At 44.9% G+C, this 26,040-nt stretch overlaps 2 protein-coding genes across 3 annotated transcripts in view; one reads left to right on the top strand and one right to left on the bottom strand.

Annotated features, from left to right (window-relative positions):
• The first annotated feature begins 6,226 nt into the window (after positions 1–6,226).
• On the top strand, positions 6,227–15,621 carry LOC119647553 (inositol polyphosphate 5-phosphatase K-like). Its single transcript, XM_038048546.1, has 6 exons — positions 6,227–6,435; positions 6,493–6,850; positions 6,913–7,088; positions 7,214–7,444; positions 9,725–9,878; positions 15,010–15,621. The coding sequence occupies exons 1-6, from the start codon at positions 6,227–6,229 to the stop codon at positions 15,559–15,561; spliced, it is 1,680 nt and encodes a 559-aa protein (XP_037904474.1). The 3' UTR covers positions 15,562–15,621.
• Positions 15,622–15,972: 351 nt separating this feature from the next.
• The window catches only part of LOC119650360 (probable G-protein coupled receptor Mth-like 14), a 30,632-nt gene continuing 20,564 nt past the window's right edge, over positions 15,973–26,040 (bottom strand). Inside the window, exons 3-6 of one of the 2 annotated variants that reach the window (XM_038053047.1) lie at positions 21,038–21,505; positions 16,777–16,940; positions 16,493–16,724; positions 15,973–16,289 (exon numbers count right to left, since the gene is read on the bottom strand). In XM_038053047.1, the coding sequence (XP_037908975.1) occupies positions 16,007–16,289; positions 16,493–16,724; positions 16,777–16,940; positions 21,038–21,505 (1,147 nt within the window). In that variant the 3' untranslated portion in view covers positions 15,973–16,006. The remainder of the gene's footprint in view (positions 16,290–16,492; positions 16,725–16,776; positions 16,941–21,037; positions 21,506–26,040) is intronic. The other variant, XM_038053048.1, reaches the window with a different exon arrangement.

Raw genomic sequence — 26,040 nt, 5'->3', positions numbered from 1 at the left:
TTCTCCCCAAGAAAGTCCTGACATAGTGAACCATCACATGCTCTGCATCCTCCGGTGTACCAACACTTACGTAAGGTACTGCTTGTGGCAACCACCATGTCCTGTGAGCAACTGGGTAATGGGTCAGTTACAATCCCCTTATTTCCGCTCCATCCTCGCTTTAACGTTGAAAATGCGCCTGTACGTCTACCGATCCTTCGAAGAATCGTCCCATCTACGTTGTTACAGATCATACGACTCTGACCTTGCCCACAGTGCGAAAAAGCGTGCTCATTTTTTCGCCAAAACTTCGACTGGTGTCATATCCGTCAATGATGATGATGATCATACCTGCCGCCATCAGTACTGCTTCACCTAAAATGGTTCTGAAAGCAAACCCTCAGAGCTATCAACCGGTAAACTCAATCCATTTACTTTAGTCTGTAAGAGCTTGCTCTGCCCAAACAAGTGACACGTAAATCAGAATGACACGCACCATTCCGGCTAGAAGCGGTATTCGACAGTGTTTTGGCCTGCCAACTTTTGGTAACATTTTTGCGGTGGTCGCACTAGCTGCCTTTTGACATATCTAATGTAGTTGCTCGATAAAGTTCAACTTGGCAATAATCGTCAGTCCAGGTATGATTTCCACTTTCATTCTCGACTCCTTTTTCTCATTCACCAAGGCAGTCCACCTCTTTCTAGCGAGGACTTTACCGCTCGCACCGGCTCTGTCACGTAACCCAACATATTCTCTGACTGCTTTTATGTAACAACTCAAGTGATTGTAATATCCTTTGGAAGGGGAAGCACAAGCACCCATTATACATGACATTCCACAGCAGGGTACTCAATACCAAGCCCGGTCGTGTACTCTTTGAGGCCCTAATTCGTTCCGTACCAGAGAGTCCTCTTTAAGAGATTATTTGACTATGGGACTAGCGAAATATCAAGGAACACCGATGATGGTTTCAGTCGGCGGGTTTGAATACATTTCTGACATCCAAAGCCAAAATGGGACAGTATCCACCAGATCGCGACTTTTTGGCAGTGTGGAGTGGAGGCATCGAAACCGATGCTTGTATTCTTCCTAGTCTTCTGATTACCAGAAAACGCTCCATCTACTGGTACCATGGGAGCCATCTGAATTTCTATGACTCAGGAGAATTCCTGGTTCATGTACTTTCAGCCCAGCTGTAACGGTTGGCCCCCTAGTGGAAATTTCATGGGGATTGTGGTTGCGTCCTGGGGGAAAAAAGGTCTTCGAGCCCCAAACGTGGTGTTTCGTTTCAACACGGGTGCCGTACTCCAAAGTTCGGTTGAGATTTAGATAGGTCTTGCATCCATCAGTATGAATGCTGAACCATGCACTCAGTACAGACTAGTATAGTTGTGTTTGTCTCAGCGGGACTTTGATTGGGACACCGTGGGCCTCTCGATAGGTACTCACGTTAAACCACCAAGGACGTTACTCCATCGGTAGATGCGTTACCTACTAAAAATCAGTCACCTTCTGGGCATAGTAGCGTCACCCATTGAGTAATTCAGGTGACCTCTCCTATAACCGTACCATCCAGGGATATGTCAGGATCTAGCGTAGCGGGAAACGTGTCACCTCGAAAGCTTTCGCCATTCACCCAGGCAACTCTCCCAGCATTTCGCGAAAGCTTTTTTTCGAGGTCAATTCGTCCTTGATCTCGATACAGATTGTCTGGTGGTTACTTTCAGTTTTCACTAACGTGCAAAGCAATTTCACGTATGCCATGTCTACTGTAGACACCATGTCCCTAACTTTAAAAGTGTATGAGATCTCGGCATTCGGCAAGTACCACATCTAGCTCTGCAAATGCTTTGAACAGAACCCCTTCTCTCATATTCGTCGTCCGGCCTACGCGTTAAAATGCCCTTCGACGAATTTTAACCCACGTCCTTTCTCCTTTCACATTCGGTCGGATATTTTGTTATTTTGCTCTATTGTTTCTTGAAATACTTGTTCCTCCCAAGCCTGTTTGGCCTGTTTGATCTTTGACAGAAATGCCAACGCAGCGATTTCGGTATTCCTCATTAGTTATGGCCACATCAGTGTCTTTCTCGCGGATGGTTCGCGAAAGTGGTGCGCTGTCTGGCAGTGGTTGATTTGTATCAACTTCATTTATAGGAGTTGAGCCTTGTTTTCTCTTGGGCGTTTGCTGCCCTGTTGATTCGTGCGTGTAGCCTCTTCCCGGCTTCTCCTCTTGGTTATCAAGTGCTATTAAGACAATGCTCGATTGGTCACCGCATCTTACATCCCTCGGGTGGTTAGACGTCACAGTTTCTATCTTTGCGTATTATCCCTCTAGACACTCCCCACTGGGGGTATCACTTTCAATCGCGGGTTCGTCAACGGATTCAGTTCTACTCCCTCCCGTGCGCTTGTAACACTTCTTGCAGCATTAGTCCAGGTTCCCACTGCTGAAACACTGCGGTTCGCTTGGCCACTCCCAAAAACCACTGGCACTGGGTTTTCGAAATCCTACACCGTAAATTTGTCTTCGTCTTTTTCTGAGTATCTTTCCTATAGCCAATTTTTCCCACCTACCCTGCGCATAAGTATGCCCATACACTGGATGCACGCACACCCATATAACACATCCTCCGATAGGAGTTTTGGCAACACCACACAGGAACTAAATGCTAAGCTAGTTTCGAGAAATTACAAACCTAATCTGGGATCATCTAGCATCCTGCGTTCATATAAAGGACACCCACAAAGTGCGCTTTCATGACATGGAAACCGATTTTAGGCAGAACTTACGAAATTCTGACGAAATCTGAGGAATAGTATAAACTTTCAATACTATACACTAGCGATGACCTCCAGTATGAAAGATAAAGAGGCTTTCTAGGAACGTGTCCTCCAATCCTTGAATCCGAGGAATGATTCGCTGCCTTCGTTTATTGAATTCGCCTAGCATTTCCTTGATTCCTAACTGGTCGTTTAACATTATAATGTACTTTTGAACGATATTGTGGAACACTTGAGGCCGTATCTGCATCTGTATCTGTTACTTCCTTTTCCTCGCTAGCCCTTCGCCGCAGCTGCAAACTCTCTACGATCCTTCACTTCAACTTTTTAGCCTCAACTAAATTTTCCTTCTGCATTTCGAGTTCCATGAGCTCACCCGCCGGACCCGCTGGCAACTAAGACAATGTGCGACGTGCTCGTCGAAGCGCAGCAACACAACCCTCTAACAAAGTATGACCTTCTTAGCAGGCATAAATTTCTGGTGGGCAAAGTCTCAGTTCTCTTCGTCTCCAGACCCAAGAAACAGTTCCCTCATCACCAGAAATTAGACGCAGCAAACTCCACGTGGTGTTTCATTTTAGCTGACATCAGTGTCCCCTTGTGTTACCTTGGGTTGCTGATGAATATGCAGCATAGGCCCCTGACAGACCCCACAACCTTAGGCCGCCAAGGAAAGTCTCAACATGTACAAGCGACAATACCTTTTCCATCATTTCTGAGGACGTTCCCGATCCAAGCATTTGCGTTTCCTTAAAAAATATCGCAGCATTACTACCAAATAAAGTGTCTCTTAGGCAATTAAGTATGACATCAACACTACTGGCTCCCAAATTTTCTCGAAGGTCTATCCTTTACCACCTGAGAAGGGTTTGAACGACGAGGTCTACGCATACCATCCGAAGTTATTCCAAAGGTACATCTTTTGGAATCTTCGAGTTCACACGGATGACTTTTGGCCAGTGCAATACCAAGGAAACCTTCCAGAGGTTCACACACTCTATACTTCAAAACTTGGGCTTCTCTTGCGTCTTATTGAATGATGTTCTAGTCGTCTCTTCCACCGAGTCTGAGTATTTGGCACATCTCGACTGCAATTTTCAACGACAGCTTGACAATGGCCTAGCTCTTAACGTTTAAAATGCAGATTTCTTCAGCAGCAGGTCAACTTTCATTTATCACCCCTGATGGGGTACAACCCTATCCTTTTCCGCTTCCTAATAAGAACAAAGACCTTAGAAGGTTGTTAGACATGGTAAGCTACTATCGTCGTTTTCTCCACAAAGCCGGTCGCCACCAGACCATACCTTGTGCCTGGTCTTAAAACTAGAGAATCACGGGAGGTTGTGTAGTCTCCAGAAGTTGTCTGTTAAACGCCACATTTTTGGCATTTTCTCAACACAAAGCACTCCTACCCATGTTTTTCGATGCCTCAGATATTGATGGTGAACCAAAGCTCGCAGCCCTTGGGTTTCTCTCAAAATAGTGGAACCTTGCTTAACAGAATTACAGCGCCTATGATCGTAGATTACTAGTTGCGCACTGCATCAGGTACTTCTGTTTCTCCCTTGAAGGCAGGCCGTTCACCTTGTTCACGGACCATACACCAGACAGAGCGCCCCATCGTCAACTTCGGCACTTAACTTTCATGAGCCAGTTTATATCGGACATTCAAGATTTGTCCGATAAAGACAATTTAATCGATAACAAGTTGTCCCGAATCTCTGAGATCAACATCAGATCTGCAGTCCATTTTTCGGCGATCACTGCCGGCTAAAAGGATGATGCAGTTCATCAAATCCTGCAGTCGAACTCCAAAGACAATAAGAAAGAAAAAATCTTGACTGACGGTTTCGTCCAGGGCAGAGGCAACTCATCAGACGCTGCCTCACCTCTGCCCTGGCAGCAGGGTGAACGGAAGTGGCATCAAACACAACATGAGTGCGAATTATATTGAAGTGAAATCCGTCCTAATTCAAACCTAGACCAGACCGAAATGAATTTTTTTGTTGAAGATGCTGGGAGTCCTGAGTCCGCAAATAGAGGAGTCCTTGGACTACAAGAGAGGAGGTAAATTGCTTCCCAAGTGGTGCGGTCCGTCTTCAAGTGAATGCGGATTCAGGACTCCTAGCATCCTCAACAAAAAACCCCAGATACAAGTTCAAGGAGTTCCTGACTTTTTAAGCTGCGGGATCTCTGAAAAGGGAAAGAGGCCGTATATTTCGGACAATGAAGCGGCTAGTCTCCAGCAAGTATTTTCAGCTGTCCATGAACAAGGACGTTAACTCTTGGTTGGGAGACTCCATCGCATGCCAGAAGTTTAAGGTGACTAGACATGTTAAGAAAAAATTAGGAGTATTTTCTAAGTCAACAAAGCAGTTCCACACCATACATCCCGATATTGTAGGCCCTTTGCTAGACTCGCATATATTGTAGGCCCTTTGCGAGACTCGCACACGGTTACAAGTATTGCTTCACGATCATTAACTGGTTTACACGGTGGCCTGAAGCAATACCTCTGAAAGACATCACAGCACAGTCATGTGCTAAGGCGCTTTGTCGAGGGAAGGAAGACTGGATTGCTGCCAATGCTGCAGGAGATGTTGCCAAAGTGAAGCCGCCCTCGCCATCTCGTCACGCACAGCCAACGATTTACACCCCTAGCGAGCTTGAAGTTGGCACCCCAGTTTTAGTGAGGACTGATGCTACCCAGAAGCCGTTGCGGCTATCATACCAGGGCCCCTATAAGGTCCTCGAGTGTTCAATCTAGATGTCGGTAGCAGTACAGGCTCAATACTTCTACCCAACCCCAGCGAAGTCACCTTCCCCCTCCCAATTATGGCCTTGTACTTGCAAGTTTACAGTATCTCGAACTATAACAATAGCAATGCCAGATGTTTTGGCATACCCATATGCCATATTCCTTCAACGGAGCACGATATATAGGCTTTACACTAGAGCCCCGGTTCAGAACAGCTCGTCGCCGTTTTCCTATTATTTACTTTAATGCTATGAAGAAATTTCTCCGGTGTTTTCTCGGGGACGCCTATCGTCGGTTTTTGCTTTGGAACTGATAAACGTAACTCCCACCCTCCATCCTACAACTCTTCTTTAGTGGAAGTAAATTCATACTACAATATAGTTAACTACGTTAAATGAAACCAGGACTTAGTCAACTCTTAAGGAGTCATCGAGGATATCAATAACAGAAATGCCATATTGGACTTTGCTTAAAAAAATAATAATTGACCTAATTGATTCCTCCCGGTACCTTCACCATCTGTCAGATTAAACCTTCGTAATGTTGGTTCAATGCCTAGAGTTCTGTTTTTTTTCCACCCTTCAATGAAAAGCGTAACGTCAATTTAAATATTTTGACCATGGAACGTCAGATTTAAAAATTTTAAGTAAAAATCACCCTTAGATTTGTCAGACCGTTTAATTTCAATCTTATTATGTCACACAATGGACATCTCTTGGGTCCGGGATTTCTTACATTGGATGTCGGAAGCAGTGGCTCAATACAACTACAGCAACCTACTCACCACCCCTTCATATTTCCGTCAATTATTTTTCTCAGCTTACCAGAAAATAGCTTCAGCAGTCTTCCTTCTTTCAACCGAAGAAGCCCCTGACAACTTCTCCTACGAGACTACGCCAAAAAGAGAGTTCACGTAAGCTCGCTCTTGGAAAATTCCTTGAAAGCAAACTAACTTCTATCCTTGCTGCAGTGTTTATATCGTAACCTGGAATGTGGCATCTAAACCTCCACCCCCTGCCGATCGGATGCTCAACATGATGAAATTTTCCGAGGATTGGAATAAGGCAAATGACAAAGATCCTGATTTATATATCATTGGCTTGCAAGAAGTTGGGACGGCGACTTTGCCAAAAATCGGCACCGGTCCTGTTGGTAACTCCTTATGGCATCTGCGGCTGAAGGAAATTCTAACCCCGCGCGAGTATATTTTAGTAAGATGCAAGTCAATGCAGGCCATAAGGATATTTTGTTTTGCAAAACGGAAGCATCTGTTGCATTTGAGGAAAATTGAAGCGGAGCAAACACGGACTGGATTGGGTGGGCTACTGGTAGTTTGTTTCCTTAATCCCTTTTGGCTTTTGATTGATGGACTACAATCCGTTTCACTTAGGGTAACAAAGGAGCTGTCAGCATTCGACTTAACTTGTCAGGATGTGCAGTTTGTTTTGTGAACAGCCACCTTGCCTCTGATGAAAATTCGCCTGAGGAACGATTAGCGGATTACAAGCAAATTATTGAAAATCATCGATATAAGCTGCCACTATATCCGGAAATATTCAGTCATGAGTGAGTGAGGGAGTCTATACCTATTTTTTGATTGTTGAAATCTTTATTTCGGACAGAAAAAGTCCTTGAAAGCCAGCTCTAGGTACTCCTTAGGTCTCACATTGTCCTATCCTTCTTCCTTTCAGCATAATATTTTGGTTTGGCGATCTAAATTTCCGGTTAACACGAGATAACAAATTAAGTCCCGAAGAAATCCTGCAACTGATCGAAGCCAACGAGCGCAACAAACTTCTGCGTTTGGATGAGCTCACACAATTTATAAAAGATGGAGAGATTTTTCAAGGGTTTGTGGAACAATTACCCAATTTTCCGCCGACTTATAAATTCGATTATGCAAGTCCTTTTTACAATTTGAAGTAAGTTAATGTCAGGATATTCGAAATATCTTTTATTTTAACAGACAAAGGCAACATCACTGAAGTTACATACTCCGGCGGAATTTTATGAAATGTGCTTCAGCTCTCCCAAGGACTTCCCGAGATACTCGCACTCGTCCTCTTCTGCGCCAAGTGCACTTGGGGTGACCCACTCTTCGGCCATCTTGGGAGAGTGAGTTCCTCTGCATAGCGTAGCCAGAAATGCAACTGTCATCCCTCCCTAATGTGTGACCTATCCACTACCACTTCCGATCATATTGCGTACGGATGACAGACTATTATTCGCTAATGGCAATGGAAAGGATGTTGAAATTAGTCTCTCGTTTCTTGATCAATTTGAATAATGGCAAATATACCTTACCTGGGTCCGCCTTGACGTCAACGGACACTAAGACTTCCCCGATTAACTAAAGGGCTAGGAGAATTCGTTTGAATTCTTAACCGACTTGGTTTCATATTCATATTCTGAAATTCTATCGTTAGCCATTTGACCGTCAAACTCCGGACCTGAGTGCTGCGATCGAGAGGGAAGACCCACGACGGTTTGCATCATCAATCGATGCTTCTCCTGCTTCAGATGTGGAATGAAGCGGGGCTTTGGGGTTCGTTCCCTGCCTTGGCATCCTCACGCCATTATATTGGAGGGTGCCCTTTGAACTTTAAGGCCGGGGTCAGCAAAAATTTGGTGACCCCGGCATTAAATCTCCAGTGATACCAGCATTCTGATTTTGTAATGAATGCCTGTAAACGTAATCGGAAGAGAGAGCAGTGTCGAAAGACATCTATCTGCCCGTGTATAACCACGTTTGCAGATCTATAATTTGACTTGACAATTGTTGGTCTAGCTGCATTCATCAAATTTCTGTTGAAGGTGAGGATGCTGTTATATGACGTTGTTGTCACGATGCTTGGCAGAATTACGCTCTAAATAGCGTATCAGCAACAGTACCAGCTTGAAGCGGCTGAGACTGGAGTGGAGCCGAAATTTTGCGGATGGGAAAACTCGAAGCCCTGAAGCCGTCAGCGAAGGAAATGAGTTGTATCGTTCATTCCTCCTGATTGGCACACCGACCCTATAATGGTGTCACCGAATTTGGTGATATATCGTGATGGCCGCACTTTCCGATTTCCCTATATTGCAGCAGTGGATCTGAAAACTCCGCCATGCTATTACCATAGTATGCTGGTCCCAAGCCCAGGTAAAGGAGGAGGGTTTGAGGCAACGTTCTTTGTACTATCCTCAGTAAAACAAAAATAAAATGCTGTGATCAGAGAAAGAGATAAATAAAGTACAGTTGAAATTATTCCACTATGTTGTATCCTCCCCGATCAATCTTGGTGATAGGTCCCGCGGCAGGCCGGCCAAGAAAATGTATCCAATGTCGTTAGAAACAACATGATCGGATCGAGAAACAAGCCTCGGAAAAGTGCTAGGCACCCACCTCAGTCGATGCGGCAGGACGGGCCCGGGTTCTGTCGAAAAATGGGCAAGGGTTTTTGACACACGGACAGTGTCAGGACGTAAATTAGTTTTGCAATCCAATGATCCAACTTGGCAGCCTATCTGTTCTCCGGATAGAATATCGTTAGTCTCGATTTGCGTACTGATCCTACTAATAACGAACATTGCCAATTAGCAAGCAATTAATCGGTTTCGTGTCTGTGAGATCCTGCACTGTATCCTTTTTAGGGACATGGTAAGTGAAGGAGGTGGAAATTCCTCCCGGCGACTAATGATCTGGTTAATTATGATGACAAAAGATGCGGAAATTGGGTGGGGATCTTAAAGGCCATGACTTCTTGAGATCTGAGACAGGAAAAACGTGGATTGAGGGTGCGATCAGTCTCGAGTTTTCTGACTCCGCTAGCCTGGTCGAATCGGTTTCCACTTGGCGCACTGGGGCGCGATCCTAAAGCATGTCAATGACATGAGAAGGATTGAAATGCCAAAAAGGACTCTATACATTCCCAAGGCTGGCTAGCACGAAGATGTGCTCGGTCGGTTGGATATTTTATAATAGTAGATTCAGATTCAGGTGCGGAAGGGTCTTTACAGTCAATGTCAACATTTTATTTTTGTTTCGACTTTTTAACTGCAGACCCGAGAGAGGAGCCGATACCTAAATTCCTCTAAATACTTGCAAGCGACGATAGATTCCCTCCTTCCCCGGAATGAGCAGCAGTTTGAACAATCACTTTTTAAATTGTGTATACTTCTAGACCGAAATTATTTAAGAATGAATATCCTTTCGTTATTAGGAGAAAGCCTGCTTGGACTGATCGCATATTATACAGAGTCAAATCAAATCCTTACAAGAATGTACAGTTTCAAGTAACACAAGGATTATATACAAGCTTTCCGGAATGTGACATCAGCGATCATAGGCCAGTAACAAGTGAGTTTAATATAAAGGTGGGGTAACATACATTACTCGTTCTTTTATGAGTTAATTTTGTTTGAAAACTTATTATATATGCAGTGACTCTGCATACTTCATTGTAGTTAATTTACTTAAGTACTAAAATTACTTACTACTAAAACGGTTGGTTGGACAAAAAAATTATAAGAGAGAAACCAAAGTGATCCTTTGCTTCACATTTGGCAGACCTAAAACTTCGATGACTGCCAGTTGCCACTTTTGTAATAATTTGGTGTAATTATTAGATTGCTAAAAATCTTATTCTTTTCTCCTTCAAAAAGGAAGATGCCATGGCTACGAGAAAAGCCAATATCACCAAGGATCAGTTAATGAAATGTGTACATCCAATATTAGTCTTACAACCGAAGTCAATCCCAACCTCAACCTTGCTACAGATAGAAATTTAAGGAGGTTTCTGGTAATCTATGATACACGTTGATAAGGGATTCGCGGCAACCAGGCTTTACCCACTGCGTTTACTAAAGCCATATGATAGCCTGATTTATGCTATGTGCCAACCGACTATGTATACTAGGAAATTTCTTATATCAGAAATTCTGCAGTTGAACCAGACCAGGACCCTTCCTGTTCTTCGAGCTGTTTATGGCTCGTCGAAGCTCCCCCCCATTGACATCAAATTCATGCCAGGTGTAGTAGCATTGCAGTTGCCTTCGGGGGTGATCCACTCAGCATGCTGTGCGGGTAACTCCTAAAGTCCACTCCAATATACTTTCACTTCTGTCACCAAAAACTGACATCCAGACCATCGTTCTGTTGGGATTCTTTGGAGTGACTTTCGCCTATCGTAACCGACTGCATACGACAAAAAGCTTCTGCTTTAGTGTGTCTAGAATTGCAACTATGGGTGTCTTGCTGGGGATGGCATAGTTCCTCTAAACTCCCTTTATTTCTCATCCATCTGCTATTACTGCCAGTGCTGATTTGAATCAGTCTAGCAATGTCCTTAGTGAATCCAGCCGACTTTTCAGACGAATTTTTCATGGTGAATCTCTTCGGTCACTCAAACCAATAACGCGAAAGCGAATCTTCTGACTGTGCAATCTGACAGCCGCAACTGCAATACAACACACGTGATATCACCACACAGCTCAGATTAAATCTCATCGTTGATTTGAGATTGAATTCTCAGAGTTACTCGAGATGTATAAAGCCTGGGAATACCTGGTCTATGCAAAGAATCCCTTTTCGAGAATTCTATACACCCTCTTTGGAATTCGTCCCGAACCTCAGCGAAGAATTCAGCTGAACGGTGCTTCGGCGAGTACTGAAACTGTTGCCTGCAGAGCGGCATGGTGTTGTTGATTCGCGGACTCTGCTCCGATCGACTCTTCGTCACCAGTTTCCATGATAACTTTAAGTTAAACATCCGCTGCCTAAGTTGCTGAAGTGGTCGCCATAGATTGTGGCGAAACAGCTGGAGCAGGCGGAGAGTCACTATGAAGGTGTACAGTCATTCAGACTGAAGCTATCCATCTATCCATCCCTCTTCCTTTCACAACCAGGCCTGGGACCGGCAACGGCGGAGTTATTATGATTTTTTTGGTTCATTAATTAAAGCGGTTCCTTAAAAGGAAGTGGAGCATTATCTAGCTTTCTCTTTTGGTGAACGCCAAAAGACTATTTTCCGTTCACAGTACTTTTCTATAAAACTCGAACCTTGCTGCAAAAGCTCCGAGATTGTAGAAATATTTAAGGCATGGTAGCACTACAGCCGATACTATCGCAATTTCAGTTGTGAACCGGTGTTACTTTTGCGCATATTGAGAAATTATCTGAGATACGTTCCTACTCTTTGAGACGTTGGAGGGACAAAAGACACTGAAAATCATATCGGAGGTAGCTCTAGAACTCATCTTAAGGGCGGACCTTTTGACAACTTGGCACACTTGGCATATTGGGTAAGCGGATTTCAACCCTGGGTCCCTTACCAATCAACGAGATTATTAAAGAGTTAAAACCAATGGTTAAGTAACTTGGAGTGACCCTCGACTTGAAGATGAAGTTTTTTGACTAAATAAAAGGACACAGCACGAGGCCTTAAATCAACCGATGGCAAACGTTGGGGGTCCTATCTTTAGCATGAGTTATATTTTCATGAATACAACGCAGTCCGTTTAGGTCTATGACACACAGGTTTAGACTGAAAAATTTGCCTATGAATCTGCTTTGTGCAAGTACAGAGACGAGGAGCTTTTGGGTGGTGTCTGCCTACTGCGCTGTATCACAATCGATAGTGATTCCCGTTAATCTCCTTGCCAGAATGTAAAACGACTTACAAGCGCAAAGGGAGATACTCAAAAAAGTTGGTTGCTCGTGAAAGACGACGACATATACTTAGGAACTAAGTGTTTAAACCAAAAGCCTGGCAAGATTGATTATTTCTTTACTTTTCTTCTAAGCAGGCATGGAGACTTCCAGTGTTACTTGCAGGCTCCCCCAAGATGAAGCTGGCCAAAAGTAATATGTCAAACGAAGGTATTCAATTTGCAGTCGGACGGCGTACCATTGTGCGGGTGAATGTGTTTAGGTACTAAGTGCATTATATGACTTTCGGCTTCGTCTAGAGCAGAGGCTATTCATCAGACGCTGTTTCACCTCTATCCTGGGAGCAGCGTCACCGAAGTGGTTACAAACCGTCAAAGTCAGATAATTCTTGCAAATTGGTTGATTCCCCGAGAACGAGGGGCTGTAGTCACTTCAGTCACGCTGCTCTCAGGGTAAAGATGAGGCAGCGTCGATTGTTTGTCTCTGCCCTGTCAACAGTTCTCATTGGCGAATCCATTGTGTCTGGAGAGTTTTTCATCACACAGGATGTTCCTAGTGAGCAATATTTTTTTGAGAATTGTGGGATCCTAAGTCCGCATCAACTTAATGCCGGACCGGACCAAATCCCTCTTTTTTGGTCCACGGATCCCTGGTTTAAGACTTTCCACGATATTTTCGACGATTCTGTTAACTGGGCAAGGATTGATAATTGTGTGTGTTTGCTGATCTCTGGTGATTGTCAAAGGTGTGCGAAAGATCCATATCTACTAAGAATATAAAGCTGATGCTACTGTCTCAGCTATCTGGTCGTCGGATAGATTAGCTCGAGGCCATCTAGAAAATGTGTTAATGATGGTGAGACAATACCTGTATTCTTAAATTGGAAGGATTGTGACAGGTCCAGATATACATGATTAAACCAGTTTTCTGGCAGGAAGTGACATCTGAAGGAGACTCCACTAAGGCATTCTCTAGGGCTCAAAAGAACTTACGAGCTCTCTGGATATCCGAGACCTTGACTGCCTCACAGATAAGAATGAGGTAGAAGAGATGACGCGAGTGTCCGGAGGTAACCAATGTTCGGATTGGTATCACTTCTGCGAACTCCAAAGGCCAAAAACTCGCTGTGATGGAAGTTGCCGAGCAATACACGAGGAAGCTTCTTAATGTTCACATAAAGCCGAGCAGATGGACAGCATTTTACGGGATGGTGACGTCTGCGAGGAGAGCGCCGAGGACTGTCCACTTTTCTCTATAAAACAATTGAAATAGGCAGCCCTCTCTATGAAAAGCAAGAAGGCACCATTACATGATGGTATTCCACCAGAGGTATACAAACTGATACTGCAACCCCGGCCAGACCTACTGCTAGGCGCATTCAACGCTTGCTTGAGAGAGAGCATTTTCCCTTCTTGTTGGAAAGTGGCGAGGCTTGCGCTGATCAGCAAAGAAAAAGGCGACCCTGATTTGTCGCCTCCATACCGCCCACTTTGTATGGTTGACGCTGCTGGAAAAGTGCTCGAAAAGCTATTCAGAAGCAGCTGAAGCGATACGCGATGCCGGAGACTTATCTCCACGGAAGTTCGGTTTTAGAGCAGGGGGATCCACAGTTGACGCTGTCATGCAAGTCGTGGATACCGTTCCTTGAGCGGATGCACATAGCTGCTGAACTCGAGGGTTGGTGCACTTCGTAACGGTTGACGTCAGAAATGCCTTGAATTCCGTAGGACGGAAAGACATTCTACGCACACTAGACAATACCTTCCGGGTGCCCAACTGTATCTTACGAATGGCTGCTCATGGTTTCAACCTTGCACTGGAAAAAACCGAAGTAGTCATCCTAACTCAATCGGTGAGCCGATACTCGAGTCAAACCAACGGTAAAGTACCTTGTACTGACTCTTGACTTAAAGATGAGCGTTTTTGAGCAAATCAAAGGAGCAGCGAACAGGGCTACGGCTGGAGTTTCGGTGTTAAGTCGGCAAATAGCCAATATTAGGGATCCTATGTCTAGCAGGCGACATCTCCTGATGAGTTCAACGTAGTCTGTTCTGTTCTACGGCGCAAGGTATGGGCTGACGCTCTTGGCAAGGAGGTATATTGTAAGCGTCTCGCGCAAGTACAGAGACTGGAACTCTGCGGGTGGTGTCTGCATACTGCACTGTCTTTGAACCGGCCGTGATAGTGATTGCAGAAGTGATCCTTGTTGTCCTTCTTACTAAGGAGCACCAAGCCATATACAAGCGCAAGGGAGAAGAGCCAATAGAGGTAGTTGCTTGTGAAGAAAGGCAACGCACCCTAGAGGAGTGGCAACTGTCAATGAGTTGCGCCGCTCATTGGCAACTTAGATGCATGGCTGAAGGACACGATCTCCGGATTGTGTGTTTTGCAATGGAGTAGTGGACGACGCCCAGCACACCTTTCTTCTTTTGGAAGGTGGGATGGGATTCGTTAGTAGCTCTAGAGGATCTCCCTCCAGACAACATTGTCGAGGAGATACTGAGGAACGCTGACAAGTGGAGTCGTGTTGTCCATTATGTTTGGGTTCCTCTCGTTGCAAAGAAGATAGAGCTCGGTCAGTGAATGTACCGGATTACAGGGGGTTCCTTCAACTGACAGTTCCCTTCCTCCTCTCAAACCTTTTCTGAGGATTATGTGATGCCTTAGTTAAATGTTCCTTATTTTAAGCATGCTTCCTTTGGGCTTGTTTTTGTAAGTCAGGTTTTTGTTTGGAATTTTGTTTGATTACATTTGTTTGTGTTGCTTTGTTAGTTTGTCGTACATGTTCTGTTTATTCTTTCCTGATCCCCTTATTAATATGTTCAATTTTCAATCCAGTTTGTTGATGCTACAAAAGTGAAAAACGTCTCCTTAAAGCGCAGACCTAAAATGGAAAGGACCAGTGCAACTGCGGAAGCATCATTTCCACGCCAGATATTCGTGGATCAGAGTCAAAATATCGTCGAATTCGATCACATTCCACACTGGCTCTTAGATGACGACAACGTTATTGACTACACTCTACCTCCGTCCTTTTGTGAACATCCTGGGAACGATTGGATTGGGATCTTTCGAAGCGATTTTGACGACCTCTCCAAATACATTGCTTATCAATATGTGCCACCGCCGAATATTGCCAATCATGCTATTACGGAAGCAATGCCCACGACGAGTGATGGTTGTAATACAAGGAGGAGACGAAGGATAACGCTGAATTTCTCAGAGAACTCCGTTAATATTGTAGCGAATCGAAGGTATGTCCTGTTGTATATAGAACGCGAGGAAGGAAGCGCGATGGGGGTAGCCGGAATAAGCAATAGTTTTGCAGCGAGGTATGGAACGGAAGTGGATGTTGGCCAATCTGAGGTGGAAATTAAGAAAGAAGATTAACTAAAGGTATCCGGGGAAAAAAATTGTCGTTCATGTTTATTCCAAAAATTAGCAAAATAGTGCATTGAAATACAAATATTTCCAAGGAAAACAAGCTGAATTCTTTTGGAAGGATATAAATAACTTAAAATAATCTGTAACAGTTAAATATCATGAGCAATATAAACTATGCGTATTCAAAACAATACAATAGAAAATCCTTTTTGAGTCTTACATCTAGTCAAATCCTTAAAATCTTCTTGGAGCATAGAATTCAGTAAAGATATTGTCAACACTTATATCACTAAGCAACGCTAGCTCTAAACAATGTCCTGCTGCGAAGGAGTCCATAAAAGATAAAGGCCACAAATTTTGAGATCATCACCTTTGATCATGATTCGAATAGAAAAATATAAATAGCATTTATTTCTGAAATTCTTAAGATATCCTGGCAACCACAACGTCATCATTTCTCGTCCTGTTCCTTGTCCTCATAGCACCTCCCCTTCATCGGCTGCATTTCCGTCCCATCTGAAATGTTATGCGAACCTCGATCATGCCACCAGCTCGCAATGACTGTCCTTTTTTTTCGAATAATGACAAAGATGATAAGGATGAAGACTCCTTGCATGGCGTTCATCGCTTCCAGAAAGCCCAAGATGTCCCCAGCTCCAGGGGAGTAGAACGTGACTACCTCCAGTATCCACGTGAAGACGACTATGACGTAAAGTAGAGCAAGACAACGCGCACTGAAATTATAGATTGAGGTTCTTTTAGTATGAAAGTAATGATTAGGGTCCTCTCGGTATTTTCGGGTCATTGTGCTGGACATGTTGTGCAGGGGTAATGCGTGCAAGCAGCGTCTTTAATATATTAGAGGAGTTAGTATTGCTTTTGAGAGAAGGTGTAAGTTTTGGTACAAATCGGGCTCCATCTGAGTCCCCTCACTTACTTCAACTGGACCTGCTCAGCGAATGATCGATCAATTTTAGGTAAAGTAGGCTCAAGTCGTGTAGCACCATTTTCTGCCAAATGGAGGGACACATTGTCCCTGGCAGTGAGGAGCTCATCTAATTTCCGGAATCCAAAGTATGCTAGCACGAGCAACACAAAACAGATGGCGAGAATTGTACTCACGGGTGGAATGAAGTAGCGTTGTCCCATTTTGATAGCTGAAAAAGGATCTAGATAATGCAATTATGAAATCATATTGGAGAAGTGTCCTGATCTACTTACATTCATTCCAGGCTTGTTGGAAGTACGATGGCATTCCAGGTATTCGCTTGATTTTCGTGTAGATTACCAAGAAAATAGGCAATACCATGGCAATCATGAAGTAGGCGACAAAGTGGGCGGTTTTATGACGTGTGCGTAAGTTCACGTAGTGAAGGACATAGATCCTGGAAGAAATGTAAGGATATTTATAGTAAAATTACCGACGTGACTAGTTTTATTTGTATAGGTTTCGAAAACAAGTGTTGGTTCAAACATCCGAACAACAGCCGAAGCAACAGCCCGGAGATCGTCCTCCTTGTCCTGGAGAAGGTGCTAATAGGACCCCAAGCCAAGGAGGAACTGCATACGTCGAGGCTGTGTGGCCAATGGAGAGCTTGGTCTTTAGTATGCAAACTCTGAATACGTTGGGCACCTTCGGTTTCAAATAAGACCCTTACCCCAGGCCACCCAGGGTGAACATTCCTCCTGGATTATTCGTGGGACCAAGACATGGATTCAATCTCAAAAATAAATAAACCGACGATAGAAGAAGAGGAAGTGATGCCAAGGGCATCATCGGTGGACGAGCTGCTGGCATCCAACCAGGAGACAGCAGCCATCGAGACCAGCACACTCGGTGCTAGTCGTAGCACCGCTGTACTGAAACCAATCGCAGGGACCTCCCGGAGCGAGGCGGTAGACGGACTAGTGGTTTTCAGCTTGAAATCCACTGCTGTCAAGCTAGGTGTAGCTAGTACCAGACGTAATACTTCTAACCCGAAATCCTCGACGTCGGGGGTCCACTCAAAAGCAAAGACCGACAAGAACATCATCGGAAACCGACTGGTGTCCTGCTTAAGAGCCAGTACCAGAAGGCCATGCATATTCTCAGCAAGATTGCTGAGAATAAGGAGGCCGGTATTATCAACGAGTGGGATGAAAAAAATTTCGCTAGATACCAGGCAATTATTGAGGAATACAACAACGAACGCCTGGCAGGCGAGAAGAAGGCGAAGCCTATCGCTCTGAAGTACAATCGATGTGAAGGCGAGGTCGAGCAAGATCACAAGTGGAGCAGAATGGACAAGAGCGTGGACGCTAAGCAACATCTGAAGAAAAGTACGCAGCAACAGCCAGCCGACGAGCCACGAACTGCGGAACCCTTCAACGACGTGGCCAGAAGCCACTTACGTGTAGCGCTGGGGGATGGTAATTCCACAAGCAGCAAACTAGCGCTGGAGGTGTGAACTAATGTTGAGGCCAGGCTGTCGGAGATGGTCACTGAACATTTTCTGGACGCCAAAGGCAAACACAGGGGATTCAACCCCTGCATTGATTCCTCTGAGATGATCCATGGGTTCCACGTTATAGCTTGCGAGGACCGATTCTCCAGGGACTTTCTCGTTTCGTGCGTCGCTAAGATCAGCGATGCCTGGGAAGGCGTAAAGTTCAATGCCATCCCCTGCAACGAGGTTCCCAGGAGACCAGCCGCACGCATATGGTCCTCGAAGATCCGTATAAATAAGGGTTCAATTCCTGCGTCTCCAAAACCCCAGGATTGCCATGGACCACTGCGTTGTTATCAAGGAGGAAGAACCCCAGACAAATAATCAAACTTTTCTACTCCGTATAAACGGAGAGTGCCTGGAGGTGCTGGAAAAGGTGGATTATAAAGTGCGGTTCGGAGTCAGGAACGCAAAGGCAAAAGTGTTCCGTTCTGCAAAACCTGACGACGACCTAGATTTGGTTGGACTATGGTGAGAACATCGAAAGCACCAGCGAATATGCGAGGTTCAGCAAGATTCTGCCCAAGGAACACAAGAGCCTAGCTCTTCTTTAGAAGTCGGAAGGCTCTTAGATGGAATCTTCTTATGCAACCTTGGAGCTGCTTGTTCAAACGCACTTTCGCACAAGCGAAAAGGACTGTGACTTAAAGCCCTGCTTGGAGGGTTTGCGGCCACTCTAGCCGTGCGAGATTATCAAATCGGTAATTACCGAGGATAAGATCGGCTGGGCTGTAAGTAGCTTCTTCCCATATAAATCTGCTGGCTCAGATGACATAATTGATTGACTTGCCATCGAGCCGAACGATCGGTTCAAAGCAATAGCCAGGATCGATCTAGAACAAAAGGAGCAAAAGGAGGAGAAAGTTGACAAGAACCTCAAATTCACAATCCAGCGGAGCAAGAGGGAATGTTTTAAACAGCTCCGTTTGGAAGCGGACATAAACATGTGGGGTAGTGCCTTGGCAAGACGATTCAGAAGCCGTCCACCTTTGCAGATCACTGCGTACCCGTTTGTTAAACATCATCCAGGGATTATTTCCCCAGGAAGAGGGGCCCTTGAATTTGGCGCCGATTCCTTCAGTTACCAGAGCCAAGCTGCTAGAGATCTGCAATCAAATAGGCCCCCCAGCCTGGACGGCATACCGAATAGTGCCCTCAAGCTTGCCGCGAAATCCAAACCGAACACTGAGTTGTTCGAAGCATGCATGTCCGAAGGGATCTTTCCTACATCATGGAAGTAGCAGAAGCTGGTGTTGCTGCCTAAGACTGGTAAACTTCCAGGCTGTATGGGTTCCGTATAGCTAGATCAACAATGGATGCCATCAAACTGCTTACTGGCTTGGCCGAAAATGCAATTTATGGAAATAAACTCCATAATCGATGCGATGCGATCGAAGATGCGGAGACCTAGCTAGAGAGCTTACTCCGCCCCGTGATTATGTAATGGTGGTTTCACGGGGCAGCGGTGGTCGGGGGTTGGTTTCAGTGGGTAAAAATCCCATATTTTGATGTGTCCAGGCCTGGGGCTTTTGAAAGATCCTCCCCCTTAAAAAAAGGTCCCCCTGACAAGACTACTGCGTTCTGTAGATACGGGCAGGTAGGTCACAAAACGAAAACCTGGAGTGGAAAGGAAAATTGCCTCCTTTGCAGGTCGGTCTAATTGAAAAGGGCACATGGAATTCTTAAGGTAGTCTCCTAGGACCAGACATTTCAAAAGAGTCGGGCCTGGGCAGTTATGCAGATGACTTTGTGGCACATGTTGCCGGATGCACTGTTGAAGGGGCGTAAAGTACACTTGACATGTTGGTGTGATGGGTAAGTTGAGGTGCCCATCCTGCCTAAAAAGAAGATCCCGCCCCTGCGTCTCATCTCAATCGTGTGAACTTTTTCGAGCAAATCAAAATAGCAGTGTATAAGACTGCAACTGGAATTTTGGCTTAAGTCAGTTAGTGACAAAGTTTGGGAGTCATGCATCCTGTAGGAGCTCGCTCTGAACGACATTATTATATGCTAAGGAGCCCTAATAGATGTAACCATGTTGCGCATTACGTTCGGGTTCTTCTTATTGTAAAGAAGATAGAACTCGACCGGTGGAGAGACCGGATGACAGAAAATTCTTAGAAGTAACAATTTGTTGGTGTCGCAACTGCTCCAGCCAACTCAAGAAAAATTTTTCCCAATAAGGTGGGATATATACTCGGTAATAGCCCTGACGTTCATTAGCAACACACTGTACAAGGATCTCCAATGACAGGTTAGCGAGGAATACGGTCCTAGATTTTACGTGCTTCTTTTTTTCAGCTTTTGTCCCGTTCGCAAGTGGGGTCGCCTTGTCGTGATCGGTTTCGTCATTGGTTCTATCAAATGCCTGAACTGGATGCAATCGCAAGGCTTTTAAATTCCGATATAACGTATCAAGCCACCGTTGTTTTAGCCGCCGAAGCGGTTTTGATACACCCGCCATATTTCGAACTTTACTTTTCGTATCGTGGTAGAACAATTGAACCCAGCGCACGAATTCTTCTGGCACTCGGTGTTATCGCTTGGTAATAAGGTGATATTAGGTAATGTGGTGATGTTAGGTGATGTTGTACATGTAAACATAAAGTGAAGTAAATTTGATCAAAAAACGAAGGAAGGAAACCTCCATATCAATCAGGAATGTTGAGTAAATTATGCATTCGCGGCCGACGCTTAATTTCAAAGACCTTGCTTTATTCAGCTCCTGTATAATTTCGCTTTCAAAGATAGGATGCTTTTGGGGTTAAAGGAGACTAACATGGGCTTTCTTTCACTTGACAGGATTTAAGAAAGTTTTAAATAATACTGAATATTTATTCGCCCTTGGGGACATATTAATAGCCACGCGAATCTCTTTAGAGCGGATAATCCTACTTTTTAACTCGTGATATTACTTTAAAAATATGTTGAAGGTACAGGCATGGAAGTGTGATAAAATTTACTTTTGACGAAAATAGTTATTTTCCAATACTTACCACAAAAACAGAACCAAATTCAAGCACAATATGAATATCCACATGTAATACGCTAAAATGAAGTACTGCACCGCATACTGAAGACGCAGTTCCACCAATGTAGACAGCTGGGTTATGCTATGCAGCAAAAATCCCATCCCTAAACAGAATGACATCGATCCAATACATAATCCGTGCAAGTGATTTAGCTTGTCAATCGCAAAATGTATGAAGGTGACAAAAAACAGGCATGGGATTGAAATCATCATAAAAATGGTGTAAATGATGCTCTGGCTCCTGCCGATTTTAGCTTCAACCGGGGGTGAAACGCATACAATGGCATCGTATTTTCCAGTTTTGGCATTAATGTCTATGCAGTAGTCATTGAAAATCCTGAAGCCTACGGTTCCTTCGGGGTCCATTACAAGGAGCGAGCCATTTTGGATGATGTACATGCGATCGTTCAGTGATTCACTATAGTATACTGATCTGTAAATAGAAAGGACGAGTGGTTATTGTTGGTTGAAATTTATAAAAAGATTTTTCAACGGTGTTAATAATAATAGGATTTCCATCAAACTTTCCGGAATTGGTTATTGCTATAACCAGCTGAGAGGTTTTTAAGCGCAACACTTAATTCCGTAGAACACCAGTAAAGAGAATTGTTCAGATGCAATACGTAACTCCCTGGAACACCAGTTACAAAGACGTAGAGGGGTGGTTTGAAAAGAGAGCGGTACGTAATAGAAATTGCAGTAACACCAACCGCACCTGAGCTGAGGGTATTCCAAAAAGCTCCTCAGAAATGAAAGCTAGATTCGTTTGGGAGGACCTTAACAATTTTTAGACTACTCCAAGTATCTAAGCGCTGAGAGATTAGGGTGCGAACCCTTCGAAATTTTAAGAAGCAGGGAGGAAAGTAAACTTCGCCCAGAAAGTGGCCAAAGGACAAAATCCTGACTTCAAAGCAGTTAAATATATGGTGAGAGCCATCAGGTTGTGCGAGAGGAAACAAAAAATCTAGGGAGGGGCTTAAAGCTACTGCGTCGACGGTATCACAGGCAACACAGTTTGCACCCAATAGAGTACCCCCCGATGTGCAGGCAAGCAAAGAAGGGGATAAAACGAGAAAAATTCTTCAGGTAGTCACCAGGTTCCAGAGAAGCAAAAAGGCGGAAGGAGTTTAAAGTCTCGGGGCAGGTTGGGTAGGTTGCACCAGTAGCATCAAAAGTGTAATTGCCAGCAAACAAGCGATGTCAAAATGAAATTTGCATATGTCTATAGTTGCCACGCTTCTTCAATCTTCAACAAAGGCTACCCGTCAGCTGGATTTTGTCAACTAGAAGAGGGTCCTGCCTTCCGTAAGCTTTGGCTCAACTACAGGTTTTATTAAAGGCATAATTACAACAGCCTTCGATCCGAATAACACGTCAAAGGGTTGGAGGTCTGCATTCCTGACAATAAAGTGCGTGGATAGGGGAAGGATACCCAGAACATAAAACCACCATAGAAGACGAGAGAAGAAGGAAACTTACGGTGCAACGGCTCCGAACCCCAGTACCGGCGGCTTTTGGGAGGGAGCAAACGGGATCCTGGTCGTCGATATCACTCGATCGCAGTGCCTCGGTGGTGGACAACTTGGTCACCTTGGCATATAATGCTACAAGGGATTTGGATCTGGAGAAGCGGGTATTAAAGTGAAGTACAACCTTACCAAGAACACCGTTAGCAAGACCAAACAAAGATTAACTGAAGGCAGATCGTTGGACGACAAAAACCGTGATAACACCCCACCCACCCATAAATGCGCGACAGGAGGAAGTCCAAGAAAGGGACCCATTCAAAAGGAAAGGTAAGGTACAGGCAAGGCCAATAAACGCCAAAAGTGAAGGAGCTTATAAAAGGAGTAACCCTGTCGAGAGCAGAGTCCCGATCCGGAGGAATTACCCTTCGCTCAGCTTGGGGCAAAAATAGTTGAGCTGTCCAAGTTTATCAAGGACAAGTACAACGTGCACCAAGTCATAAATAATATGGTGTCCTTTATAATAGATAACAGATGGAGAAAAAGAACACTAAGGATACGCCGAACCCTGCTGTGCCAACAGTATTCCAAGCGACCTAAGTGGCGCCTAACCGTACTGCCATCCAATCACAGCGAAATAAACGAGTACGGGAAAAAGAGGGGGATCCTCTAAATAATCAGCAGGCGCAGGGGGGAGGGGGGACATTGTAGCAGTGGAATAGGAGACAAGAAATTGTCGGGCTTGGACAGAGTACCGAATAAGGCTTGCGTGTTCGAAGCATGCATGTCCGAGAGGATATTTCCAGCGGCACGGAAGCGGCAGAAGCTGATAAGTCTGGTAAACCTCCAGGCGAACCATCCTTATACAAACCCATATGTCTTTTAGACCCTGTGGGGAAAAAGTTAGAGCGGATAATCTATAATAGATTACACCCGGTTGTTGAGAACCAGGGAGGCCTCTCAGATCGGCAGTATGGGTTCCGTAAAGCCAGATCAACCATTGATGACATCAAATTGGTTACTGGCTTGGGCGAAGATGCAATTCACGAAAAGGGTGGTACCAGCAAATATTGCGTGGTAGTAACCTTGGTCGTGAAAAATGCATTCAATTCGTCCAATTGGACTCTAATTCGCAAATCTCTAGCGAAGGTTGCTATTCCCGCCTATCTCGCTATCTTCGATAGTGGTTTAGCTGAAAGGAGGTTCTGGTATGACACCGATGACGGACCCCAGTAGTATGTTGTTTCCGCGGGTGTCCCGCAAGGCTCCGTATTGGGCCCATTACTATGGAACATCATGAACAACGATGTACTTAATATTCCCTTCCATAGGAAGCCATGGTGGTGGGTTAAGCTGACGACATAGCGCCGGTTGTTGTCGCGAAGCATCTCCAAGATGCTGAATTATACTCAAGCGAGGCAATCAGTGCTTTTAAAGGCTCTGATCTGACACTTGCGGAGGAAAAACGGAGGCGGTTCTCATCACTGAGCACCGGAAAAGAAATTACGCTTGTATTAGAATCGGGAATCATATCATCACTTCCAAGACGACCATCAAATACTTGGGGGTGGTGATAGATAGGAAGCTCAGTTAGAGGCAACACGTGCAGTATGTTTGTAATTAATCATCCACTGCTAGTATGGCCCTGGCGAGGATGATGCCGAACGTGGGCGGGCCACGGCATACTTCTAGGTTGCTTATAGCTAGAGTGGTGACCTCAATAATGCTCTATGCGAGCCCAGTTTGGAGCGAGGCATTGCGGATGCCAGTTAACACTAGCAAACCGAATGCAGTATACAGGAGGACTGCCTTCAGGACTGTATCAGATGACGCAGCATTCGTCATCTCTGGAATGATGCTGATTGACACCTTGGCAGATGAGATGGCGAATATACACCATGCGAAGCCAATCTCTCCCTTATCGCAGACGAAGAACGCTGAGAGGGAGAGATCCATAAATAGATGGCAAGAGCGGTGGGAACGCTCGGGAAAGGGTCGGTGGACTCACAGAAGAGGTTGGAGGGGCGACACGGTGAGATTAATTATAATCTCACCCAGTTTCTCAGGGAGCACGGAGGATATCGCCAATACCTGCGCCAGTTTAAATTGGAGACCTCACCCGACTGTACAAATTGCGATGGAGTCTCAGAGGACCCAGAGCATGTATTCTTCCACTGTCCGAAATTTGTGGAAGAAAGGAGGAATATAGAGGTGACTCTAGGAGACGTGCTGGGACCAGAAAATCTGGTTCCGAAAATGGGGACACATCAAGAGAATTGGGATGCGTCGCATCTAATCAAAGCAAACTGCGAAAGGCAGAGGAGAGGAGAAAAGAGCGGTTTTGTTTTACACAAAACCTTAAAAAGAGAGAAAGGCCAACAAAGAAATTCAAAGCGGACAAGTCGACGTCGAAGATTATTGCTACCATTTTCTGGGACAGTGGAGAAATTTTACTAATTGATTACTTGCCTAAAGGGACTAGGGTGTATGGGAAATACGACGCTAATTTACTGGGTTGGGCACTTGAGGCAGTCGTACGGAATAGGCGTGTTTCTGCAAGACAACCTGCCCGCTCACACCGCTCAGATTGCGAGGGCTGCCCTAAAAGCTCCAGGATTCACAGAACTTGACCATACAGTCCGGACCTGCCTCCCAGCGACTTTTTCCCAATTTAAGGAAGGAACTACAAGGATGAAAATTTTCCAATGATAGCGAAGTGAAGGCGGCCGTAGAACACCATACGAAAGAGAAGTCTAGGGAATAGTTTTTTAGTTTTAATTAAGTACCTTAGGCCGCGAACCTATCAGCCGGCCCTCGTTCATTACATACTACATGCAATGCCTGAGTGAGTCCGGTTTAGAGTGCCTTTAGGACTATTTCCGATGATATGCACATGACGGTCAAAGGGTAGTATAGATCCCAGGGCGACGCAGAAATCTGCACACGCTTTTTGGCTACCAACAGAACCTATTTCAGCTACAAAAACTGTTTCGTTCGAAACGTCTCATCATAGAGTCAAAGCTCTTACGGTACAAGGCTATGATCTTGCCAGTCCTTATGTCTTCCTCGGAGGCCTGGGTTCTTTGCAAAAAGAATTGCGAACTCTTAGCCGGGTTCGAAAGAAGAATCCTTTGAAGAACTGTTGGCCCCCTATATGAGGGTGGCCTACATAACGACGAAATCTATGAGCGATACCACGACCGTCTGGTTGCAGATAAAATCCGGTTCAACAGGTTGCGGTGGGCGGATTACCTAATCCGTATGAGTGAGGATGATTCACCCCGGAAAGTCTATAAGGGCAATATCTATGGTAGAAAAAGAAGACGAGACAGATCCTCCCTGAGATGGAGCGATGGCGTAGGTCAGGGCCCCAGACGAATTGGTGGACCTCGGCGCAAAACCGGGATGTCTGGAGTTCCTTAATGAGGCAGACCTAGACCGGATGCCGGTTGTTGTTGCGCTCTTGGTGACGATAATGATTCACGGGGAGAAACTACTGTGT

The sequence above is a fragment of the Hermetia illucens genome, chromosome 2, assembly GCF_905115235.1.
Source record: "Hermetia illucens chromosome 2, iHerIll2.2.curated.20191125, whole genome shotgun sequence".
NCBI classification, from domain to species: domain Eukaryota; kingdom Metazoa; phylum Arthropoda; class Insecta; order Diptera; family Stratiomyidae; genus Hermetia; species Hermetia illucens.
This window is presented reverse-complemented; position numbering and strand designations above follow the sequence as displayed.

Bases quoted from the DNA above. Each gene is read 5' to 3' on its own strand.
- LOC119647553 (XM_038048546.1), top strand. From the start codon at position 6,227: ATGGACATCTCTTGGGTCCGGGATTTCTTACATTGGATGTCGGAAGCA. The intron at 6,436-6,492 runs GTAAGCTCGCTC...TCCTTGCTGCAG, and splicing joins ACGCCAAAAAGAGAGTTCAC to TGTTTATATCGTAACCTGGA. The intron at 7,445-9,724 runs GTAAGTTAATGT...TTTCGTTATTAG, and splicing joins AGTCCTTTTTACAATTTGAA to GAGAAAGCCTGCTTGGACTG.